At 42.2% G+C, this 24,057-nt stretch overlaps 1 protein-coding gene across 4 annotated transcripts in view; it reads right to left on the bottom strand.

The window, feature by feature from the left end:
- Nucleotides 1-24,057, bottom strand: part of ARHGAP32 (Rho GTPase activating protein 32) — a 254,283-nt gene that overhangs the window by 181,602 nt on the left and 48,624 nt on the right. For 3 of the 4 annotated variants that reach the window (XM_054223147.1, XM_054223139.1, XM_054223140.1), the window contains exon 1: nucleotides 6,528-6,727. The exons of the other annotated variant lie outside the window; for it this stretch is intronic. In XM_054223147.1, the coding sequence (XP_054079122.1) occupies nucleotides 6,528-6,631 (104 nt within the window). In that variant the 5' untranslated portion in view covers nucleotides 6,632-6,727. Of the gene's footprint in view, nucleotides 1-6,527; nucleotides 6,728-24,057 lie in introns of those variants that run through there. 4 annotated transcript variants of the gene reach the window in all.

The following is a 24,057-nucleotide window of genomic DNA, read 5'->3' as shown; positions in this document are numbered from 1 at the left end:
AAAAACCTTAGGGCCTATTAGGCTGAAGCGGGCAAAGAAAGCAAAGGCAGGGAGGCAAGTACCACGTGCTTCAGGACAACACTGTGCATATACACCATACCTAACTGGGAGAAGAAGGGAAGAAATTGATATGTCTAACATGGCTTTTTCCCCACAAGAACTCCACTTGTGGTGCTGTGAGCTGTCACAGCAGTTTTTCCAGTAGCATGATTATCTCCCTATGAAACTCGCTTCCCTCTTCAGAGTATCGCAGAGAGGAGGAGGGGGGTGTTCGTCTTTTCTTTCCAATAATGAACACCCTGGCTGGCAGCCTCAGCATCTCTTCTCTGCTTCTTAAAATCAGGCTGGCTCCAAGGCTACAGATTGAAGCTTAGCTACTCCATCATCCCAGCAACCAAATCTACATCTTACATAAAGAACAACTCTCTGCTTCGCCAGCGCAGCCCCCATACAAGAGCAAGAGAGCTCCGACGCTCTCACGGCTTCCCATGGGGATTTAAGTATCAGATATGGAAGCGATCAGAGGCTTGCTAATCCCATTATGTTGCTCCTACGAAAAGCTATGAGCAACCGTGGCAGTATTAAACAAATTAGTCTGTAGACGAAAAAAAAGTCAACACAGCTTTGGTTAACCTTCTGGGCATGAATTTAATGGCTCTCTGCAACCACAAACACTAGGATTTAAGAACAACCGTCTTCTGAAACGGATATCTTACACTGGCCTTCTCTCCAATGGAGAGAGAGAGAGAGAGATTTTCAGTCTATGAAAATCTAAGTATTTTCATGTGTGCCCATAAGCAGCTCCCTTGGTAGTATAAGAAGCTGGGAAAGTCCCCTTTTAAAGGGAAGCTGTCAACACCGTGCATCAGATGAAACTGTACAAAATTAAGAAATCATCATAGTTTCCTCTTCTAGTTTTATGTTTTGCAACCCATGCCTTGTTTCTGTTTTGGGAAGTACTCCATCTAGTCTGCTTTTCTTTCAGTGTACCATATGAGATCAATTTAACTTCAGAAAATTCTCCAAATCTACTCCTACACGCACTTGGGATGTTCCCCTAGACTAACACTACCAAGAATTGGTTACAAAGTAGGTTTCGCTTATGCAAAAGCACATTAAAGGTAGCCTTCAAGAGCTGGGATGGTTCCTGGCATCCTTTTCAGAGCAGAATGTCTAAGTTTCAGACACATGAACAAATGTGTTAGGCCACATGTCCGAGGTCAAAATCCACTCTAATATCCAGTGCAGCTTGCTGTGCATTTGATTTACTGTTATATCACTAATGGAAAACATGAAAATATTCCGTCAGGGCCCTTCTTCTCACCACTTCAAATTATGAGACTTGCTTAGAAATCACAAAAAAAAAAAGTAATAAGTAGTTCAGCGCCCTCTTTATTTACCTTTTGACTCTTTATTTCATGGTATATATTGATATGGGTCTCAAAATTTTTCTCTTTATTTAAAAAGCTAATAGATTTTCACGCGGTCACTGTAGGCATAGACACTTCAAATGGATGGATATTTGATGTAAATAATTTTGTAAAAAGCATGGCATGCATTGGTGCAGCACACCTACACTGCTAAAATAAAATTCAGCATAGTGACACTAAAAAAAGCTGCAAAGAGATACAATGTATGTTTACAAATTACATTTATCTAATACTATCAGTAAAGCTATTCCATTAAAGTATCAGTAAGAGAAAGCGTACAAAGAACAGCAGATTCAAAAAGCCTGGAAATTCTGTATTTATGTTTCAGAAAAAAGTTTGCGTAAAGTCTTGTTACATTTCCCTTTTAAAAAGGACAAAACCTTCCACAATACAAAAAGAAAGAAACACGGTCCGAAATTAAAGCGTGTTTGCATGGTTAAAACACTCCTTAAGGGCTGAAATCTCATCTGCAGCATTCCAATCCTGAACAAGGTTTGGAGCACTAGTTTATAAACCCTGGGGAAAAAACGTTGAGAAATCCCTGACTATTCAATAGCGCTGCGAATAGGAAAATCGCTGTATAATAGATAATAAAAAGAAGAAAACACACATTGCTGGAGTTCATTAGTGTGTCACATTTGGTTTACAACAATGAGCTGTACAGAGACTCGGATCAAGTGGAGAGTGGTAACAACACAACTGTCCCCTCTAAGAGTGGTTACATCCCATCAGGGCTACACACTGCATTAAATTCATTTGCCAAGAGAAAGCAAACCATTACCACCGCCTGGGTATCAGCTTCATGTCCAATAAAGCCCCCATCCTATTTCCGCAAAAGCAATAGGATGCTTGTGATCACCCAGCTAAAATTGCCCCCAGCTTGAACTGTCGGAATTGAAAAACAGAGCTGTGTTAAACTCTTGGCGTGCTAATGTAACAAGGGCTTTCTAGTCTTTCACGCTAAGAGAAGCGTCAGGCTAAAAGTCCTTCCCCAAGTTTGATGAACCAGAGATTTCAGACCTCTGAGGAGCTTCAAAATGAAGCTGGAGAAATTGTAAATATGTAACCCACCAAGCAGTGATGCACTGTCATCTTCTGGATGCTTCAGAAGTTTATTCAGCCATGGCACTTACTGAAAGAGAATGTAAGGCCAGGCAACCCTTTGTAAATTTAAGTGGAGGCCACAGCGATAATCCAGCACGCACACGCACAGTGTTCACGGCCCAGGAAGCTGGACGGAGGTCACACTTGGCTCTGCCCAACGTCGTGCTGCCCATTAACGACCACCCCCTCCTGTAATTGAGGGTGGTCTTCGCCACCACAGAGCATCTCAGACCAGGCACTGGTTGCCATCAGCTTTGAAAGAAAACAGTAACAGATCTTTTACTAAGTGTTGTGCTTTTACTGCTGGTTCGCAGAAAGAAGGAAGAAAACCAGATTAGATTAGGGGTTGCATAAGGAAAGGTAACAGACAGAACAGGTATCGTGTCACCTCTGAAGTATCTCCAGAGGTGCTGGGATAACAAATTTCACATTCACTGCTTCAGAAGGAATGATCACAGGACGTAAAATCATAGAATGGTTTAGGTTGGAAGGGACCTTACAGACTACCTCGTTCCACCCCGCTGCCCTGGGCAGGGACACCTCCCACTAGACCAGGTTGCTCAAAGCCCCGTCCAACCGGGCCTCGAACACCTCCAGGGATGGATGGGGCATCCACAACATAAGAGAAGGGAGAATGTAAATGGTGCTTCAAAGCCAAGGTACCAAGTTCAAACTCCTCTCCCTTTTCCTCCCATCACTCCCACTCTAAATCACTCTCCCTCCCTGCCATTAGACCTGAACAAAGCCGCAGGCACCAGCGTGAAACGCACGTAAGTGCTGAGAGGTTTATATTTTAATTCGCTTTCTGGATACACACTTCAAACGCGTCTGCAAGCTCTTGCCCAGAACCAGTACACGGAAAGCTACTTCAACAAATAAATAAGAACAAAAACCAGTTAAGTAATAACAGCATGTTGCCATGCTAAAACACTGAATGAAACTGATGCTTCCTCTACTTCTCAGCCCTTGCCACTGCATCCTCTTACGATTTCCAAAAATGCAGTAAATTCAAAGGAATACCCCAAAGGTGAACATCTGACCTTTTTTCTCTTTACAGTAATACACATTGAAATCTACCCTGTTCTGACTCAGCAGCTAAACAGCCACCCAGTCCTTATCCTCACGATTGGGAAGCTCAGATCCCATCCCAATTCTTCTGCTTTCTGTCCACCGCACACACCACTTCAAAGTCACCTTATTTCTCCCTTCCACTGCCTATTCTGGGGTTGTTGGGTTTGGGGTTTTTTCCCCTTTCTCCACACTGATGACTGAATGGAAGCTGGGAATAACAGTCCTTTCTAGGATATTGACCATTGGTGAAAAATAGGGGATTTACTTTCCTTTACTGGCCACTATTGGGAGCAGAATATCAAAACCCCTGATACCAGGGCCTGAAGTTTTCAGAAGTTACCAAACAACAAGAAGAAACATGGTTCAAAGAAAGATTAAACCAAAAAGCTTGGTGAAGGAGGACTGAGTGATTTTTTTTGTATTCTTGATACAAATACTGAAGATATGTCACACAGAATATTTCGTGTGCTGGCTGTTGCAGGAAGAACTGGGAGTGTGAAGGACACGGTCCCTAATGCTCAGATAAAATTGTCCCCTCCTTCTGCAAGAGAAAATGCAGGGATTTTTTCCAGGCAAAGCATTCCGGGGGGCTGGGGAGAGCATGGGAAAGCCGTAGAAGGGGAGCTGGAGGGCGCACAGAGGTCAGGACCGAAGGCGGTTTAGCAGACCCTGGGCAGCTCTCGCAAAGGAAACGTCACAACACGCCAAGTCACCCAGAACCGGTTACGCGTAACATAAATCACCAAGGACTGGACTAGGAGGAGATGCTATCTACCCGATGTAACAGACACCGCGCCGGCTGTCCCTTGGAATGACTGCTCTTCCACTGGCTCAGAGTTGCTGTTTTCAGTCCCTCTTCCCCTCCGGCCAAAAAGCTACTGCTACAGCTAGGGCAAGGATTCTGCAACCCTTAGATGTACCACCCAGAAAATGATTTAATTTTTTTTCCCCTGAAGAAAACATGCACAAGCACAGCTCATTTTGACTAGATTTACTTTTACATCAATCATCGTAAAACTCGCTGGACTCTAAGTATCAGTCAGGAGCACCCGACAGAGTATGAAGTTAAAAGTACTTCTATAACCCTATTAAATGCAAGTCTTGCTTTTCAGAAACAATACAATTATTTCTCTCTACACTGAAAAGTAGGACAAGGGAACACGGGAAGAGGTCTCCCGTTAACAGCGACAACCGTAACAAGCAAATACAAAGTTCTGTCATGCTCTGGACCATCGGCACAAGCAGCGAAAAGAGGAGACTGTCACTGTCAAAAGCAAAACGCATTTAATCCGTGGTCTTCCCTAAAATACGAGGCCCATTTGGAAGAAAACTGCATAGGTTCTATCAAATCATTACTAAACTTTGCCTTTCTTTATCCACAGACCTGGTACTGCACATGCTGACATGGCCAGCTACTTACAAATGTCAGAGTTTTCATTTGGAGTGAGCGCCACCCATTCCCAAGGGAATTCACACCAAATACAAATCCTGTGGTGCTCCTGTTCACAAAATCCCCTCTGGCACACGTGTGTCTGTATACGTGGATGCCAACAGATAGCGGATTGTGCTTTTTCTGTCACAAAGGACGTCGGGGAGCGCAAGGGCTCCAGCATTAGTACACTATACACGTTTAATTTTTAAATTCAGTTTTGTTTGCAAGTAAAGGGAACCAAAATTACCTAACTAGCTTTCTCTCAGTACCTGAGCCACTGGTTAGTATAAATATTGAGAAGATATTTAGTAGTAGCTTTCCTAAGGCAAAATACTTCAAGAAAGAAAACGCAGACAGTTTCAGAGAAATTTTGCAGTGCAGGTAGGAGCTACTCTCCTTCGGTTTCTGGCAGTGAAAGCTGAAGTGGGTGGAGTTAGCATAAATTGTCAAGACTTTGTTGATAATGCATTATGCAGTGAAATAGGAACCCGTGTCTCCAGCTTCCGGCAGCTATGTTCATAAATAACTTTTAGTTTAGTAGAAACAGCGTTAATCTGTAAGCTAGGTAGGTGGTAAGAGCATGCCCAAGACAGCAAGTTTTAAATTATACTGGTTCCCCAGCTCCCTCCTCTTTTTCACCAGTAAATATTTATGCACTCTCAGCCCCAAAGTAGAAAATCCCAATTGAACTGCAACAGCAAAAAGCTTATTTCATATCAGCCACAGTCCAAATCCAAGCCTTGGGTGAAGGAGACGATTTGCCATGAAGATAATCAGCACTGTCTCATTCCACAAGAATTTTAACTACATGATAACCTGGCCCTCCAGAGCTATTGCGCCCAAACCTATGCCATATCAACAGCACTTAGTTATCCATTAGAAAGGGAAAAAAAAATACGCTCAGCACAGAAGCCTTGTGACTACTGCTGTTTTCACACAGCCAAAGTGCAGAGTATGTGCTCTACGCTGCTACAGACAGGATATATTATGGTTTTGATCCAAAAAAATGCCAGTTTCAGTCATGCTAATAACCACATTCCATACACTTTACCCAAAAATGCCTGAAGGACCACTGTCACATGAAGAACGGGATGCAAAATTACACTTTGTCTGCTTTCTACATGCTAGTGTAACCTATATAGTACAATCTGATTGAAAGAGGTAATTAACCTTTCTTCATTCAAATACCCAACCACTTAAAGGATACACTGCTATATACATACACTTAAGAATACACTAAAAATTAAAATGAAGTTGCATTTGCTAAGTGAAAATGACACGCTTGCCTTTTTAAATCATGCTCTACATTTTTATTAGACATTGCTGGCTACGACCAACTGTGAAACAATTACATTCCTCAGAGATACGGTATCGTTTTAATACTCCATTTATGAGAAAATGGGGTTAAAAAAATTTAAAAAAAAAAGGGGGGGGGAAGAATGCATCTCGGAGGAGCATTTATCTGCGGGTGATTTATTGATAGTACTGACCTTTCAGATTCATCAAGACTGCTTCCAGTCCCTCGCGTTCCCGCAGTGAAAGCTGCCGTATAGATGCTGGCGAAGGCGGCGGCAGCTCCGGTCCCTCCCTCCATGTTGCACACACACACACACACACACTGTCACACACACACGCTCACACACTCGCTCTCGCAGCAGCAGCCGGCTGGAGGCTGCCGGAGGGGAGCGGGAAGGAGACAAGGAGAAAGGGCTGAGGTTGACTCCCCCCTTGTGTCCAGGCTTCCCCCCCCCAACACACACACACTACCTCATGCCACCCTATGGCTGCTTCCTGGCACGGGCTGCCTCAAACATCGGCTGTGCCCAGCTCGCCTGCAACACTGGAGTTAACCCCCCCCCCCCCCCCCCCAAAAAAAAAGGTATCTATAAATGCAAAGCACCAAACAGCTTGCGATTCCGGGCTCCCATTCCGCCTTCCCTCGCTAGCACTGATTCATGCTTTCCCCAGGCTGTTGGAGGCATTTCAGCAGTAACCCTTTCCCAGCCGGAGGAGGCGGAGGGAGGACAAGGAATTCCTTTGTCCTGTGCACCTCCTGCCCCTCGATCCAGGCAGGGATGAGCTCACCTGCTCCGGGCGGTTTTGCCCCTAAATACGACTTCAGCTATTCTGATACAAGTAAGAGTCACAAGAGCAGGAGGCTATTCCCAGTTCTGCCAACTGAATAACCTTGGACATATCCCATTAATGTATTTGCTGTTCTGCTTCCTCCTTTTTGAGAGCAGGATAATATTTACTGGGTTCCCAGAGAAGACTTGTAAGGCTTAATTTATTTCTGTGTTTATGCAGCCAGTTTTAAAAGGAGCTGTGTATAAACTGCTATTACATTTCCTAGTTTATACATTAAACCAGAAATAGGAAATAAGTATTATTACCCAACTTTCAAATCCCATTAAAAGACTGAAATCTTTCATGAGACCACCACTGCAGCAGTCTAGATGGTTAGATATCCCTAAGAGGCAGCAAGGTCTAGCAAATACAGAGGAAAGCGGGGATGATGGATGACTGGCTTTCAGTCCTGACTCTGCCATTGGCTTCCTGCATGACCTTGATCAAGTCATTTTAATCTTTCTGTATTGATACAAAAGGCAGACTTATTCTCACCTCTGTAGAATGTCCCACTTATTTTTTTTTTAATTATTATTACCGGCTACAGTTTGCTGAAGCCTCAGCACAAACACACAAGCTGTCATTTGTAGCTAACAATTTTAGGTACCGTCCAGACACAGCCCATGGAAACTTAACACATAATCTAAAGGCACCTGATTTTGCACATCATTCCTTTCAAATCAGTAAGATCGCTGTAAGCGGAGATTTCCGGTGTGGGAAATACTGTATGCTTTTTGGACTCAGCGGGATACCAAAGATTTACTAAATAAAGCCCACTTTTTTTGGTCTAAAATTCAACAGAAGAGGCTACATAATCACAATTACACTCTGGTTTGTTGTTTGGGGATTTTTTTGGGGTTTTTGTTTGTTTGTTTTTTCTTTTTTTAGTTTTAAATGGTTGGATGAATGTTGTTTGGTAAATGCTGTAAAACTGAGTGATAACGTCATTAATTAGAGCTAATGCATAAGGACACAGCCATGCCAACCCTTAGTTCAGCAGCCAGAGGAGAAGAGGGGAAGATGCAAGCTTGGCAAAGTGTGAGCAGGGTCAAACAGGTTAGACCCGTTCTGTGCCTAGAAAGCCTAACGATTGTTTCTAAATCCCTTTCTCCCAATGCAAATTTTTCTTTGTTTCACCAAAGCAGACCTGCAGGAACGGGACACGCCAAAGATAGAAGAACTGAATAGAAAACAACATGCCTATTTGGAAAGCAAAACTATTCTGACTTTGCATCTGTAGCTGCTGGGCTTTAGGAACTATCACAACTCTTCCTTCCCCCACCAGGGACCAAAGTACACTGGATGGATTCATCTCAGGGACTACATCCCTCAACTTGTGGGTCTGACCGCTCTGACACGAGTGGACAAGTTAATTCAACTAGAGTCCGATGTCATGACAGAAGCACACCGCAACAGTGAAGGTGTTTGCACAAGGTGATGGGGCCATGGCCAGGAACACAACTCTGCAGTGGTCCAGGACCCCAAAACACAGACATTAATGGGAACCCGAGGTGAGAAAACCTGTGCAGATTCCCCACCCAGCTGTACTACAGCAAGATACTGACCTGCACCCTAAGGGAACCATAGATAGAGGAGAACCCGCTACTTAGAGTGAAGCTAAAACCCACCCGCGTGGCTGCTAGTCCAGCTTGTGTTCAATCAGGCTGAATTCACCAGTGTTCAGTCCAAGCCGAACAAAACAGTAACAAACATAAAGCAAAAACAAAGCGGTCATTTTCTAAAGTGCTAAAGCATAAAAACTCCATGGCTAGCGTCCACACTGCATCTGCTGTAGCTTAAGGTCTACTCCTGCGCTTACCAGCAAAGTAGAAGTAGCTGTGGGGAGAAATTTAAGCAAACATGTTTACTGTACAGCTCCAAAAGAGCCTCTTGCCAACTAACAGGAACCCATTACTATCACAGAGAAAATATATTTACTAGTACAGAGAAGTTTAGCACATCCACTGCCGACACCATCCGGGTGACTGGGGCACAGTAGAGTATACCTGCTGCTACTTTTTCTGCTTTTGTGACATTATCACCGCCAGCCACGCCAGGAGACACCCTCTCCAGCTCCTCCTCTCAGCTCTTCATCTTTCACTCTGTCTTCATCAGATACTACCTGCTGTCTTGCACTTTAACTGGAAATTCACTGAGACCGGAGATTCTCTCTTGCTTTTCATTTGTACACTTCTCACTACTGTACAGCCTTTATTCAAGACCAGGGCTCTGGATTCTATACTTAAACAATAATAAGTATTTTGTTACACAGCTAACAAGAATTCACTAGTTATTAAGAAACACTGCTGTGCACATATACATTTTACAAAGGTCTTTAAGACATATTTTAGAAGAGCAGGCTCAAAACTACTACGGTTTGATCTAAACTAACACAGCTTTACTGCACATGAGCTTGATTATTTCTGCTGGAGACAAGTTTTGACAGTAACAGATAATTTTTCTAATGTAGACAAGATCTGGTCTCCAGTCAGCTACATTTTATCCTTATTTAGGGCCTAAATTATCATAATAATAGCAAAACAAAATGAAAATTTTGACCCAAATTGTGGTGTGGTGAGGGTTTTTTTTTATTTTAATTAAGAGAACAGAGCAGAATGATATCACTAACTGCAAGCTCCAATTTGCTGTTAAATTAGCAATGGGCTTGGAAACATTTTATCTCTCAATCCTTGGGGTAACAGAGGGTAGGGCAGAATCAAATTTAAGAACAAATCTCCAATCGGGAAGGCTTCTTTAGGACACAGTTGCACTCATGACCAACTTACTAACTTCCAGGTTGATATAGCTCACAAGAATGATAATTAGATTTACATAATGATTCACCCTTCTGCTACCCAAATAAACTTTGGGAAACTGCAACAGGAACTCCTCTTTGAGACAGTTCTCTCCAAACACAAACTTCTGTCAACCACTTAAAGAGTAAGATTATCCAACTCGAAAACCACTTGTCACCTCTGCCAATGCATTCATTCCTCCTTTGATAGTTTCCCTGAGTTTACACACCGTTCCATTTAAAAAGATAAAACTGCGGAGCAGGAGTGGATTTTAAGTGTAACCTCTTTGATTGCTTGAGGTTATCTAGGCAAAGAAAGAGCAAGGATACTGCAAGACAGCTCCCTCCCCGGCTCTTAACATAATTTTTCATTAAATTAAAAATGGATTGCAATTAATAATGTATGCATGACAAGATAATGTAGGACTGCTTTTGATTTCAAAAGCAAATGAATTTAATGGGAAAATATTTCAATGTTGAGATATATATATATTTTTGAATAAACGACTTGAAGCAACACCACTCTCATACTGTATATTACAACCACAATTTTAGCCAAGACATTGCTCAATACGTGCTGACGCAAGCTCAGGGAACATGAAGACCAACTGGACAGTTGGAACCAAGAAACTGAAATATTTAAAAGAAAATTTTGCTGCTAGCCCACGATGAGAACTATTTCATTGCTAATTGATGACACAGGTCACAGACTGCTCTCTACTGAAGCATGTAACAGGACTTTCGCCTCCCCTGAGCCACAGAGCACAGTCATTCATTGCCTGTTCAATCCCATGTCATATGAAAAATGGGTTTGGTTTTTTTTTTTTTATACCGGAAGGACTCGGTGAATCACAACACAAGAAAGAGAAAACCACACTGCTATTTCTGACTGACAAAACATACGTAAAAGCCTTGCAACCCCTCCCCACAACAGACGCTCCTTTTGTATGGTTAAATTTAAATGAATTTCTGAAGGGCTGGTTTAAGCCATGCCTTCCCCAGCCAGGAAGACAATGTAAGTGCTGAGCAGGCTGCAGCAGACACCTTCCAATCCCTGTCCAAAGGCAGTTTGCATTCCTGCACATTCTCCCATACAAGAACTGTGCTCAAGGCTCTATTTAAAATACAAGGCTATTGCCACGACAGCACACCTCCATAATTAATCATCTTCAAAGGCCACTTATACAGCTATGTGTTATTGCATCTCCCTGACAGTTATTGCCGTGCTGCATTCCTTGGTATAGACCTTGTTCTTTTGATGACCAACTAATCTACTGCAGATACATTGCTGATTTCTCTATAAATAAACTGCAGAGCGTATGTGTACGTGGCACCAGGGGAAAGAAGAGGAGAAACACTTCAGGACCTAAATGAAAAACCAAGCCCTGCAAATACCTCAGATCAGGACTGCAAGAGGGCGATGGAGACAGAGGAACACTTCTTCTCACACTGGTTACAGAACATGGAACATCCTCAACTCCCAACCGGGCCTTTTTTTTTTTTAATCTTTCTTTAAGGTGTCAAATATAATTTTTGTTACAACACAGGCTATTAAAGGAACTTTCATCTGCACAGCTGTCGCTAGAGACGCCCCACACGCAGAACAGACAGCGTCCTACCACCTCCCGCTCCCAAGTCTGAGACCAGGCTGAGCCATGGGTCACAGCACAGGTGCTGTACCTGTGCAAGGACCAGTAGCATCCGCACAGCATGACGTGTTTCATGACACTTCTCCACAACACTAATGCAGTAAAGACTGACACATCCACAGTCAAACCCATGCTGAAAACTTTTAAATCCTTTCTTATCTGAATTTTGTACTATGAAGACTCCCAGTGTAAAACTACAACAGGATGCTTGTACTTCAGCTTGACCAGAAACGACCCGTGAAGAGGAAGCTAAGGAGCACACACCTAGCTCTAAAACCCGCATGGGACACATGGCACATGTTTTTAAGTCACAAACCATAATCTTCACCGGTGGAACCCCTGCCAGGAGCAGAACTAGGTACTCCCTGCAACTTAATGTTAGTGAAACCTTACTCCAAAGTGAAGAGGAACCAGCCTCGCGAAGCGGGCACTGAACTAAATGACTACTTTCAGTATTCCCCGACTGCTTCTCTTCCTCCGTCAAACAGTCCGAGCAAGCTGCTGCTCTGTACAAGTCTATGCTTGCAGAGATGCTTTGCAATGCTGTGTCCAAGGTGTGTCTGTGCAATCCACCTGCTCGTCCTCAGCACTGTCAACACCTCAGCCACCTGAGGAGCACAGCAGGGGAGGGACCACGTTCTTGAAACGTATTCCCCTCAAAGGTGTCCTGGACATGGAAAAAGAAGAACTCTGCATTACAAAAGAAACAGTAAGCTTTGATAAATATTTACATCTTCAGAAACTAGCTATGTAGAAATAGATCATCAGCCTCACAGCTGCTCAAGAGTAGTTCATGCGTTAGACTTTTCTGGCATTTTTGGATCAGGACTTGAAAACCTGTTTCTTCTGAGCCTAGAAAAAATGCAAGATAAGCTACTAGGACAAGAAAGAGTCCCAAGGGGCGGGGAACAGAGACATGCGAGAGGAAAGCAAACACAGTAATTACCACACACAAGTTTTGGGTTTCTCCAGACTTGGAGAAAACAGAAGTAGGTTCAGCAGCAGAGAGAAGCAGAGGCAGGCTCAGAGAAAAGAGAAGGTGGTCAGGCACCTGACACTACTGTCAAGAACTCTGCCACCTTTAAAACTCATGGGGAAGAGAACAACATTGTCTTTTCATTAAAGTTTAATGATGCAACTGGACTGCCCAGTCTGTGAAGGAGAGCCACAGTATGAGACATTCTGTGGTGGAAGGTGGCCAAGTCTGGAATCAAAGGGTTTGAGTAATAGGGGAACAGATCAAATGGCAATCGGCACGGGCACATTTCACTGCAACCAGGTCAAAGTTCTCGAAGATAACAGGCTCTTTGCCCCTAAAGGACAAAACCTAAGGGAGCAACTTTTTCTCCAGTGCAAGAGGCTAGAAGTAACAAGGGAACAGAAAGAACCTCCTGAAAACAATCTGAGCATCCATGCATCTATAACCAGAAGAGATTGTGCTGTAGTTGAAAAATTTCAAATGCTTCCCCCATCTGTCCATCCCTCTCGCTTCTGAGCATCATTCCACATTTCAAGTCCCTTTTCAACCAGCTGCTCTTCACATACAAGTTGATCCTCTCTTTTGCTCATATGAGCTGAAAAATGCGTGTTAGCACTGTCAAGTGCTAGCACTGTTGGAAGCCCAGGCCATCAGACCAGTTCACCTAAAGGCTACATAAAGCTCTCTAATGGAATTGCTCAGTCCATCCTCCAGCAGCAGCAGCGATCTAACTCCACGCTCGCACACCAGCAAGCTTCTCACCTCAGAGAGGTGGGAATTACACTAAGCACCTATCACGTAGCTGTCATGCACCCAGTACCTAAATACGCGGTCATATAAAGGACTCCAGTTTTCCTTTTTCCCCAGGCACAAAGCTAGCAATATGCCGCTGTTTCTTATATTAGCCAACTATGATTTGACTCGCAGGAATACACTGTAATAATTCTGCCTCTATCTCACCTCAGTACCCTCCTGGATGAAAGATTTCAATTAAAATATCCCCCAAGACAGTTGCAAGGAGAGAAAGAGAGGAGAATTTTCGTCTCCTCTATCACTGCCTGTTCTTGTCAGTGTCATAATTCTCCTTCCATTCTGACTGACCCTCTCTGAAAGAGGTCTATAGTTTTGCCTGTTCAGACATTAAAGTTCGCAAATACTGTGATTTAGGTATCCCCATCTGTACGTTCTCTCAATTCTACTCTTTCTAGTCATGTGAAAGTTACACCTTTGTTTTCCACACTCAACAGCCAAGCACCTTGCTAGTAAAGGATATTGCTGATGTCCTCACTGTGAAAAGCAGGGAACTGGAAAAGGCAGAACAGGAATGATTACTCAAAAATTACCAAAGATGTCCATGTAATTTCTCAGAGCTTGGATTAAGTGTCATGCCAGGCTCTTCGCATTTAACCAAAAAACAATGTGTGCTACTTCTTTAGAGACTAGCTATTAACGACTGATAATGAAGGCAGGCCACCACATCTCAGGTGGCGAGTCTCAGCGAAGCCTGCAGGAAGCTTCACTGACTGACACTGGATTCTGCATGGACACTATTGCAGCCTGAAGGTATCTTTAAATGACTCTTCGTGACCTCTCCCTTGCTCTCCTACTGTAAAAAGACATTTTCAGAATTGTTCCTCCTCCACTAGAGTTGAAAGTCTGTCTTAAGCCCACATCAAATGAGCGAAACCATGAAGCTCACCAAACTTTCACTTCACCCTGCTATTCACATCTCTTTTCATGGCTTTACTTTACCGGGTTCTTACTCGGCTGCATTCTCTTTTTCAAGTTCTCATCCTTTCATATCTCTCCACTTTATCGCCCCCTGCTTTCCCACTTGCATCTTTCACTGTCCTGCTGTTATTTTATTCATCCTCTACTTCCTTTTCCTAAAATATCAGCCCTTCCACAACCCCTTATCCATATTCATCTTTCCATTCTTTCATTCCTTCGTTACCATAAAATGTCGTGTTCTCCCTTTCCCAAATGTTGCTTTGTAAGAAACTCCTTTACCTTGGTACAATTAAAAAAAAAAAAAAATCAGTCTCCTCCTCTACCTTCTTACAGAGAGGGGCTGAAGAAAGTTGAGGGGTGCTGCTGGGTTTTAGTTTTTAGCAATGTCTTTCTGCTGTCCCTAAATTAACATTCTATGCCAACAGCTTTTAGAGACAAATGAAATGCTAACAAAATCCAGCCAAAATTAAATCAGGTATCCAGTGCTCTTAACACAAGCTTTTCTTCCTTGACACCAGAACCTCACCAGGAATGCTTGAAAGAGTACAGGACTTGATCTCCCAACCAGGCTTGCTGCTTACAACTCACGCCACCACCAGTAAGCATTTATCACTAAATCTTGCAAACCCACTTTTGCGCCTGCGCAACAGTCAATGTCAACAAAACACAGCAAGTATCAGGTGTCAGATCACAAAACAGGGAAGGAGTGTAGTCAAGTAATTTATCCAGACATGGGACACATTACCATGCCATAGATAGAGATTTTTATTTCCCCCCCCCCCCCCCCCCCCCCCGAAAAAATAGCTATGCTAAGTATTCCTTCACCAGCCACAACCCAGGCTACCGCCTCTCCCCTGCTCTGCAGTGAGTTTGGAAGCTTAAGAGGTGAAAGAGATGGAGATACATCAACTGGGGCTGCTGAATGGCAGGCAAGGCAAGGTGCTGTCAGCGTGAGAAACAAGTCTGGCTGCAGGAGGAACCAGGAGGCACGACTCAGCCGAAAGTCTCACACAAAAGCCAGACAGTTCTGCACCACAGGCTAGGAGTGAGGACTGGGAGAGGAAACACTTCAGTATCATTGGTATTAAACCTGTATTTAAAGGTTGTGGGTTAACCAGCATCAAGCAGGTCATCTCAAATCGGGCACTCACCTTTATACAGGCTTTTTCCAACTGCTTAAAGCTAATAGGGCTTTTGGCAGGTAAAAAAAAAAAGCAATGAAGGACCTATGTTAGAAGCTCAAGAATGACTCTGAGCAGCTAGGGAGCTTGCTGATGTCTAGGATGTCGCTATCAAAGCCTTGCAAAGAGCTGGAGTTGCAAACAAAAGGCAAGCAGCTACGAAAAGTGGTGGGAAAACCCAGCAGCATGGAAAGGAGCGTTCACAATCTTCTGGAAGAGGCTGTGCTCTGCACCCCACACCGGCAGGACTCAATTACTTGCACATATAACTAGCTGGAAGACTCCAAATAAATGAGGTGTGGTACCAGCTGCAACAGTACAGGCTGGATAAACAAGGGCTGAGGCCACACTTCAGCCTGTGCTTTGCAGAAGGTGCCTGCTCAACAGAAAGGGCACAAATAAACAAACAACATGAAAGAAACAGAATATGCATAATCTTTCAAAATAAGGCTGAAACTTCTCATTGCACAGGGACAGTCTCTTATCTCTGCCTGCAGGGAGATTATTTGATCAGTCCCAGTCCTGTATCTGCAAATTCTACATACCCACATTATAAACACATGAATATTCTGTTGTGTGATATTCATGGAAACCGTCATTCGATGTCTTTCATTAACCACGTTGATGCTGCTTCTAGAAAGACAACATCACCAAGGTCCAGGTGACAGAGAAACTTTTTGCTGTTACTGGGGTTAGTTTGTTTTTTAAACACTGGAGAAGTGGATAATACATGGAAATGTACCTTACACACGTTACACAATACAAGTGTTGCAAAGCAAGAAATGCTACTCCTGCTTCCGCCCCCAAGGTGAGCGGCTGTAGGTCTGCGCTTTAGCTAGTCTGCTGATGTTCAAAGGTAAGGATTAATTCTGGCTACCATGGATAGAAGAACATACAAACAAAACACGGTATACATTTTTATGATAATCTTTTCATGAAAAAAATCACTGGTTTTGCTAAAAACTGGACATAAATGTTTTCTGTTGAAAAATACATTCTGTATTTTCTCAATGTACAGTTTCTGGGATTACTTTTTTTTTTAAAACACCACTGAAAGCTGTTAACAGAACACAGTTAAATGAGAATGAAATGGCTATTTTGAACATGAAGAAGAGATTACACTTTTTTCTTTTTCTCAAACAGAAAGAAAAGAAGATGAAAGACAAATCTAATTTTCTCTCATTACAATCCATTGATGCACAGATTTTTGTTAGTTCCTTTCCTTATGGGTATAATCTAAACGTTTAAAACTATAATAAACCTATGAAACACCACAAGAAAATAAAAGATGATTGAGAAAGAGCTTGGGGAATCTTTTAGCAAATTTTTCATTAGTTTTGCATGAAGAATAACATTACAGTGAGACATAACGTTACAGTGAGAAAACAGAAAAGCGCTACGGCTGGGGGAAAAGGACACACAGAAAAGGATATTACCACCCTGCTTCCCGGCATCCAGAACACCTAACGCACCAGGGTACTGGTTTGGTGGGAAAGGGAATACGAGAAGTTGTTACAACACACGTGCTAGAAAAATGAGCTGTAAGATGTACAGAAAATTTCCCCGGGAAAAAAAAAAAAATATGCATCTTGGAAGTAGTTCAGTGGTAATTTATCCCAGAGAGTTTGGAGAACACAGCCACGGATGTTTTGCACTTCAAGGCTTTAACGCCGCTGGCCACCAGGCCTCTGAACCACCATTGCTGAACACACAACAGTAAAGATTTAAACAGACAAACTGGAAATTGCCCCCACTAGGCTAAGAAGTTGCTTCCTCATTAAGTTTCAAGAATTTAATACGCACACAAGGTGTAAAAAACAGCAGTTAAAAAGCAAACAGACCCAGTCTCACCCATCTCCACAAGGTGCCATTTATAAGCATCCACAGGTAACTAAAATTAAGCACAAACTGAAAAAGTTCAAAGCATTTTCTCAAGTTAATGGAACAACACAGACTTCACAAATATAAGAATTTGTGCTTTTTGTCTTCGTGCTCAAAATTCTGCAGCAGGGCTGGTTTTTCCTTAAAGTACAGCCTTTTGTAGTACGTATTCACACAGTGTAGTAGTTCATTATTTGCTTATGGATACAACCAGTATTTTTTATACGCGTGCAATGCTTAATACTCTTTCTAACATATACTGGACTGACTTCACTCTGCAAAAAGGTGGGATGTTTACAGTTATTACCACTCCTTTCTTCCCCCTCAACATGTTTATTATGACAGATTTAATGATTAACTGCTCAAACCACTAGAGCTTGGTTCAACAACCTGAAGTTCACAAGTGATTTTTTTAAGACAAGACCCTCGCACAGTTACAAGATGAAGAGTGCATAAGGATGCTTCACTGTCGTCCATTATCCTGTTGCCTGCCTCGCTCCAGACTAAGAGAAAGTGGTCTTGAACAGCTGGGAATTTTTCTCGGGAACTGAGGTAGCTGTACTATAACTGAGCTTTGGGGGTGCGGGGAAAGAACAGGAGCCCCCAGCGCAGAGGTCCCATGGCCAACAGCAGCACCGTGAGTAGGACGTGATTTCCTATAGCACCTGAACAGGGCCGTGGTACAGCAGGTTCAGGCCGTGACCATGCAAACCAAGACATGTTCCCAGGCAAATACAAAGGGCACCGAGAATTTGGAGCCACTTGTTGTGCCTATTTGTCCAATGACACAGATGAACATTCAGATACAACACCTGTGATTTCTTTCAAGGAGGTAGAGGCTGCCTCTTTTAGTCTCAACAATCCACATGTGGCTTTAAAATGTTTTGGGACTCACAATTTCTGTAAGAGGAACGGAAGAGAGAAAAAAAAAAATCACTATGTTCAAGTCAAGACTATAAAAAGAAACAGGAGTGCCAGACTCCTGGGTGACAAGTGCCATGCAGTAGGAGGTGAATCATGCCCTGGCATAGGCAGGCTGTAATTTTGTGCAGAGAAGTTATCATAATCAATATTTACAGATGAGTATTTTTATAAAGAGAGTGTGCATTTGCCACAATAAGGATTTGAAGACTGCTCTTTGAATATATATAAAAGCACCAGCTGAAAAATTTTGTGTCCCCCCCTCAAAAATAAATATATCTTAAAACTTGAACACACAGATTGACATTTACTGTATGAAACTGAAAGGCCGGGTAACAAAAACTCAGAGTGGAGGAGTCACATGCTCCTTTTGTGCTGGTTGTAGGACAAATTGAAGAAACAAAGTTGGAGAACCAAGTGCAGTTCTTTTACAATACTACTACAGCACTGGCGAGAAGCTCCTACTGCGCCAAGTGCTGTACCAACACAAAGACGCCTCTGATGCGGAGAGCTGCCTCTCAAAAGCCATCCCTGGAATATAACCCTCGTCGCCAGTACCCCGTAAGCAAGGGGTGACCACTCCATCAGGGAAGCATTATGAAACTTGTTTATAAATATCCTTGAAACACTTACTGTGCTATTATGCAACTGGTAAATATGTTCATATTTCCAGCGTGAAAACAAACACTGTGGAGAACTCCGAAGGGATGAATCTCTGGGAAGCACCAGATAGATTTCAAGCACACAAGTTTATTACTTGGATATTTCTGACAATTTCATGCTTTAACAGACAGTAAACCAGAGCTGGTGCCTCTGCAAAGTGTCTCAAGTTTGCAGCAGCAGTAATATCCTTTTCTCTGCGCCCTATGTTCTATTATCTGGAAAACACAGAATTTCTAGAAAGCAGGATATTCTAAAATAAAGAAAATTTAAACTCTACTGATGCACTGCACCACAGTTACACATACAGCTACTTTTCAGGTAGTCTTCTAATGCTCACTACAAGCTCTCCAGATGATTAGATTTTCTTTATGGATTTGCGTTAAATATATAACCTAGGCTTACCTATGAGAAGGTCTGATATTTGCAAATTAATTCAAGACCATCCTCATAACTTTAAAACACTAAAGAAAAGCTCGCAGACATGTCTTTTACAGATCAAACAGGAGAACTCATAGCTGATTTAATTCAAATTCTGTTAGTGCCAAACAACCAGCATTCCAGAACTAGTAAATTGTGTATCCAATTATCACTTGTATAGTTCAAGGGACTGCATTTAAATGAAGATAACGAAAATGAAATGGACTTGAGATGTCTTTTTACTAGAAAAATGAGTGTTGACAGTTGCTCAGGGAAAGTGCTTCTAGAAATATTAATAGTTTTACTACAGATTTAAATTGCCATGTCGTCTTCTTGTTGCCCCTTCCCACCGTGACAAGGTAACCTACAACACACAGAAGAAAATAAAAGGCCATACACTGAGAACCAAGGATTTCAGCAAGAAGAGCTTTGTGTTGGAGCACAGCAGCTGCGTCCTCAGGTGCTGGACCTCCCATCCTTCCTCCTTCACATCCATATGGACCACAACACAACAAGCCACAAGATTAAGGTCTTCTTGAGAAACTCTGTTTAAACAGGTTTGCTGATGGGCTCTACAGAACAACTGGCTGCGTGACTCTGCAGGTATCGGGAAAGGTAGCACTGGGGGGAAAAAAGCCAACCTAAACTAAAAAAGAACAAACGGGGAAAAAACCCAAACTATAGTAGAAGTTAGAGACATAAGAAAAAGCTTGCGTCTAAATGGGGAGCAGACTCTTCAGAAAGAAAGTGTGGGCATGCCGAAACACCCTAATTTATGAAGAAATGCAACTGGGCAGGTTCACTTAGTACAAAACCCACACAATTTTATGAACTTGTACATCCAAATGCCTTTTACTTCCTCATCACTTCCGTGGTACGTTCCCTCTCCCAGAGTATATATTGACCAACAGATTGACCTTTTGTTACAGCTTCTGAATTGCTGCCTTTTAAATGGTGCCTCTCGATTTAATAGAATGGTAAACCTGGTGATACTTTCATGCTTCATTCCGCCAGAAGCCTTCTTTTCGTAAGCAAATCTAACTGAATAAAGCCTTAAAAACCTCTTTCAGAGTCTGTAGCAATAAGGTCAGTAGGAATGATTTCAGCATCCCTGAGTTACTGGCCTCTGCTTTCTTGCAGCATGGCAACAGCACAAGCTCAGTATTACCATGTTAATTCTAACTAGCAAACTGAAATATCATGTAGTAACAGCCCTTACGTTTTAAGCACAGAATACAATTTCGAAAAGGTGAAATCCATTAAAAGAGATCCACTGGGCAAACTAGGGACAAAAAAAAAATAAATAATAAAGTTTCCAACCAAATCTTTAGGCAGAAGTTTCAAACAAGCAACAGCTACAGTCCCCAGTCATCTCCATCCCAGTGCCTGATACCAAATGATCTCCCAATGTATTGCTTCCAAAGCAGAAAAAGCACAGAAATATTTAATGCAAAGAAGGTCAAATAAAAATCACTTGGCATAATTTTCTGTCACAGACAGGAGGAGGAAAAGCGAAGGAAAATGGCTACGAGTGTTCCTGATCTAAGTTCCTACACAGCAGATGTACCTGATACATTTGATGCTTTCAGTAACATAACCTGTCTATAACAGCATCAACTCCAAGAACATTCCCAGGGCAAAAGAAACAGAGAGATCGAAAGACAGTTCTTTTACTTCAAAGCCACTACAAGACTTTTATTCAAGTTTTGGCTTCAGCGCAGAAGTTGAACTACAGCCTGCTAGAACAATGCACAACAGCACATTTCACATCACAATGAAAGCATCGCATTCTTGGAGCTGGCAAGAAAACCTTTTTCACTCAACTTGTGCCAGGCAGTGGTTTTCTTCAGGAAGACGATGCACAAAGCAACGCACAAAATGGTATACACACATGCTAAAATGATGCACCAGCTTCGGTGGCTTCATTCGTGTTACAGATCCCACACTACTAACACAGGATTCTTCTTTTATCTTAACTAAAGCTTTTAAAGCAGAGCAATGCACGTGTTATCCTTGATGGGACTGGATTGCTGTGCATAGAACACAGAACAAGCACAGGTTTAGCCACAGATTTCCTGCCAAGTTATTCACAGAACATTCTGGAGAATTTTTTTCTATCACATTTCTGCTCGTACACAAATAAATTGAGATTCTGCTCCACTTCTCCAGAAGTTACTGCTGGCATATAAACTTGGTCTCTTTGGTTTTCATGCCAAACTTCCTCACGTTAACAATGAAAGCAAAACCCATATTTGATGTTGGGAGGGTTCAACTTCTTTTGACTTGGTCTATTTAGAATAAATATAAAAGATGCAAGGGGTTTGGATTTATTTTTTTTCTGAAGAACCCTATTGAATTTTTAAGCCAGCAATGATCTCCTTAAAAACGCACAATGCATGTAAGTGAGAACCTTTAAAAAAGTGATACAAATTTTCAAATTAGGCTCTGTAAAATTCCGTATATTTTTACCATTATTGAGTACCATAACACTCACACAGAAAAAAACAGACATAGAAGGAAGGGGGAGGGGAACACTGTTGCTTCAAAAAAAAAAAAATAAATCAAGAACTTGCAAAAAGGAAAAACCATTGCTCTTCTCCCAATACTTCTTTAGAGAAAGGCTGCTGAAATTAAGAAATATACACAACCCATGCATTCAAACAGAAGCTTAAAATGCCTTTTTAACATAACCCAAGCAAAAAGAGAACAATCCAATAAAGTTATACAGAAGATACCCACATTGTATATTACTAAGAGACTGTAATTTCATCTTCATATTTGCCTTGGAGTCACGAGTTCTTGCATTACGTGGCATCTGAGTATACAGACATATTATTTCAGTATTTTGCAGTGTCCTCAGTAGCATATGTTCCCCATAGTTCTTCAAACTTTCAGCTAATCAAAAGGAATTTATGGGATCTTAACTTCCATTTTTAGTGCTGGCCTACTTTAAAAAAACAAAGGGAACCCAGCAATAGTAAGACATGCTTCTCTTTTTTTTTTTTTTTGGAAATGAGTAAGAGGAAACAATCTCTCTGTTCCTCCCTTGATCAGATTATTGAGGCAAACAGGCTTAGAGGCTCTCAAGAGCTGTTAACAATTCACCCAGCCTGGTATAATATATGGAAGGAAACCAGCAGAAGGAGGAAGCAACCTGCAGCTAGACTAGATTTGATATAACATCAAACCACATGCACACCATGGCACTCCAGGACAGTGGTGGTGGGACACCTTCCTCTTTCTTCCTTTTGACTAGACTTCTGAACCCCTCCTGCCCAATTCAGTTTCATGGGATTCAGTCAAATTCTTTACCTGTGACTTCCCGAAAAAGCACGTATGTGTCACATTCCCACATCTCATTCATTAAGTCTACAATCAGCAATTTGCAAAGGCAAGAGCGGGATTTTTCAGAGCCGTTAGTTACTCACATCACACCAATCAATTTTTCCAGTGATCAAGGATGAATGGCTGATAACAAAACCTTGACAGATCACGCGGAGGCAGCTGACTTGGAGCAAGTAACGCCTTTAAGAAAAGGAACTGTATATGCACTGGGCATTTCTGCAAAACCTACCCTAGGAAATAAGATCTAACTCAGGCCTAGATTTCCACTGTTGTTGTTACTTTTTAACCAATCTTTCCTTACATTTTCCATAAGAATTAGCTTTCTTCATGCCAACAGATTTCCAAGATGACTGGAATAAAGACTCAGTGACAAACTGAAAGAGAAGACAAAAACTTGAGCATTACATCAAGAATTGTACAGATTCCATCATCACAGGATTTCAGCTGGGGAGATACAACACTGGGCTCAACCACACAGTGGTAGGAACTATGCATATAAAGCAGTCTGCATCCTAATTTTTGGGCAAGCTTGGTTTCACAATGACAACTAGGGGCTTCCTCTGTTTTGGAAGAATCCAAACTGAGGCCTCTAGAAAGCCAATTTGCTGAGCTCTTCCCAGTATCCCAAACTTCAGTGCAAGAGGAAGGGCTCGCTCCTCACAAATAACCTGTAACTGAACCGCCCCAAACACTTCCAGGTGCCAGTTTTGCAGCCAGTATTCCCAATGAAATCAAGTACTGCCGTCATGTTCTACCTGCACTGTGAGTCATTGGAAATTGGAGAAAGTAAAAACATGGACTCTCAAATTTATCACAAATGGAGGAACAGGGAATAAATGAGGTTCCAATTGCTGCATCAGTTTTGATGAGGAAAGGACACATTTTCACTCACGGTACAGAAAAGCACATGTGCAGCACCCACATCTGTATTCCAGCTGTCTCCACCCCTTACGCTTTCTGCTGAAACTTCAGTAGTCTAACAAATGCATTAATTACAATTTAAAGTGTACTTGAAGGAGAGATGACAGCGGGAGGCAGAAAAAAAATGATGTGGCAGGTACCCTTGGCAGCAGTCTTAAGGACAGGCATTTACAATTATGTGATCATTTTAACAAGGCGGCTTTCCTTCCTCTGAAACATTTTTGTCCTCTGCACACTGCAGCTTATCCGATGTGCTCAGCAATTCTATTTATATAGACATGACTCACCTTAGAACCGCCTCAGACAATGTACCTCTTCCACTTTCTCTTAAAACAAAATAAAAACAAAGGAAAAACATTGTGATAATAAGATCTCTTTCTAAAGTTCATCCTGAAACGTTGACAAGACTAT

This window comes from Rissa tridactyla, chromosome 17, assembly GCF_028500815.1.
Source record: "Rissa tridactyla isolate bRisTri1 chromosome 17, bRisTri1.patW.cur.20221130, whole genome shotgun sequence".
Taxonomy (NCBI): Eukaryota; Metazoa; Chordata; class Aves; order Charadriiformes; family Laridae; genus Rissa; species Rissa tridactyla.
Note: the sequence above shows the minus strand (reverse complement) of the source record. Positions and strands in the feature narration are given on the sequence as shown.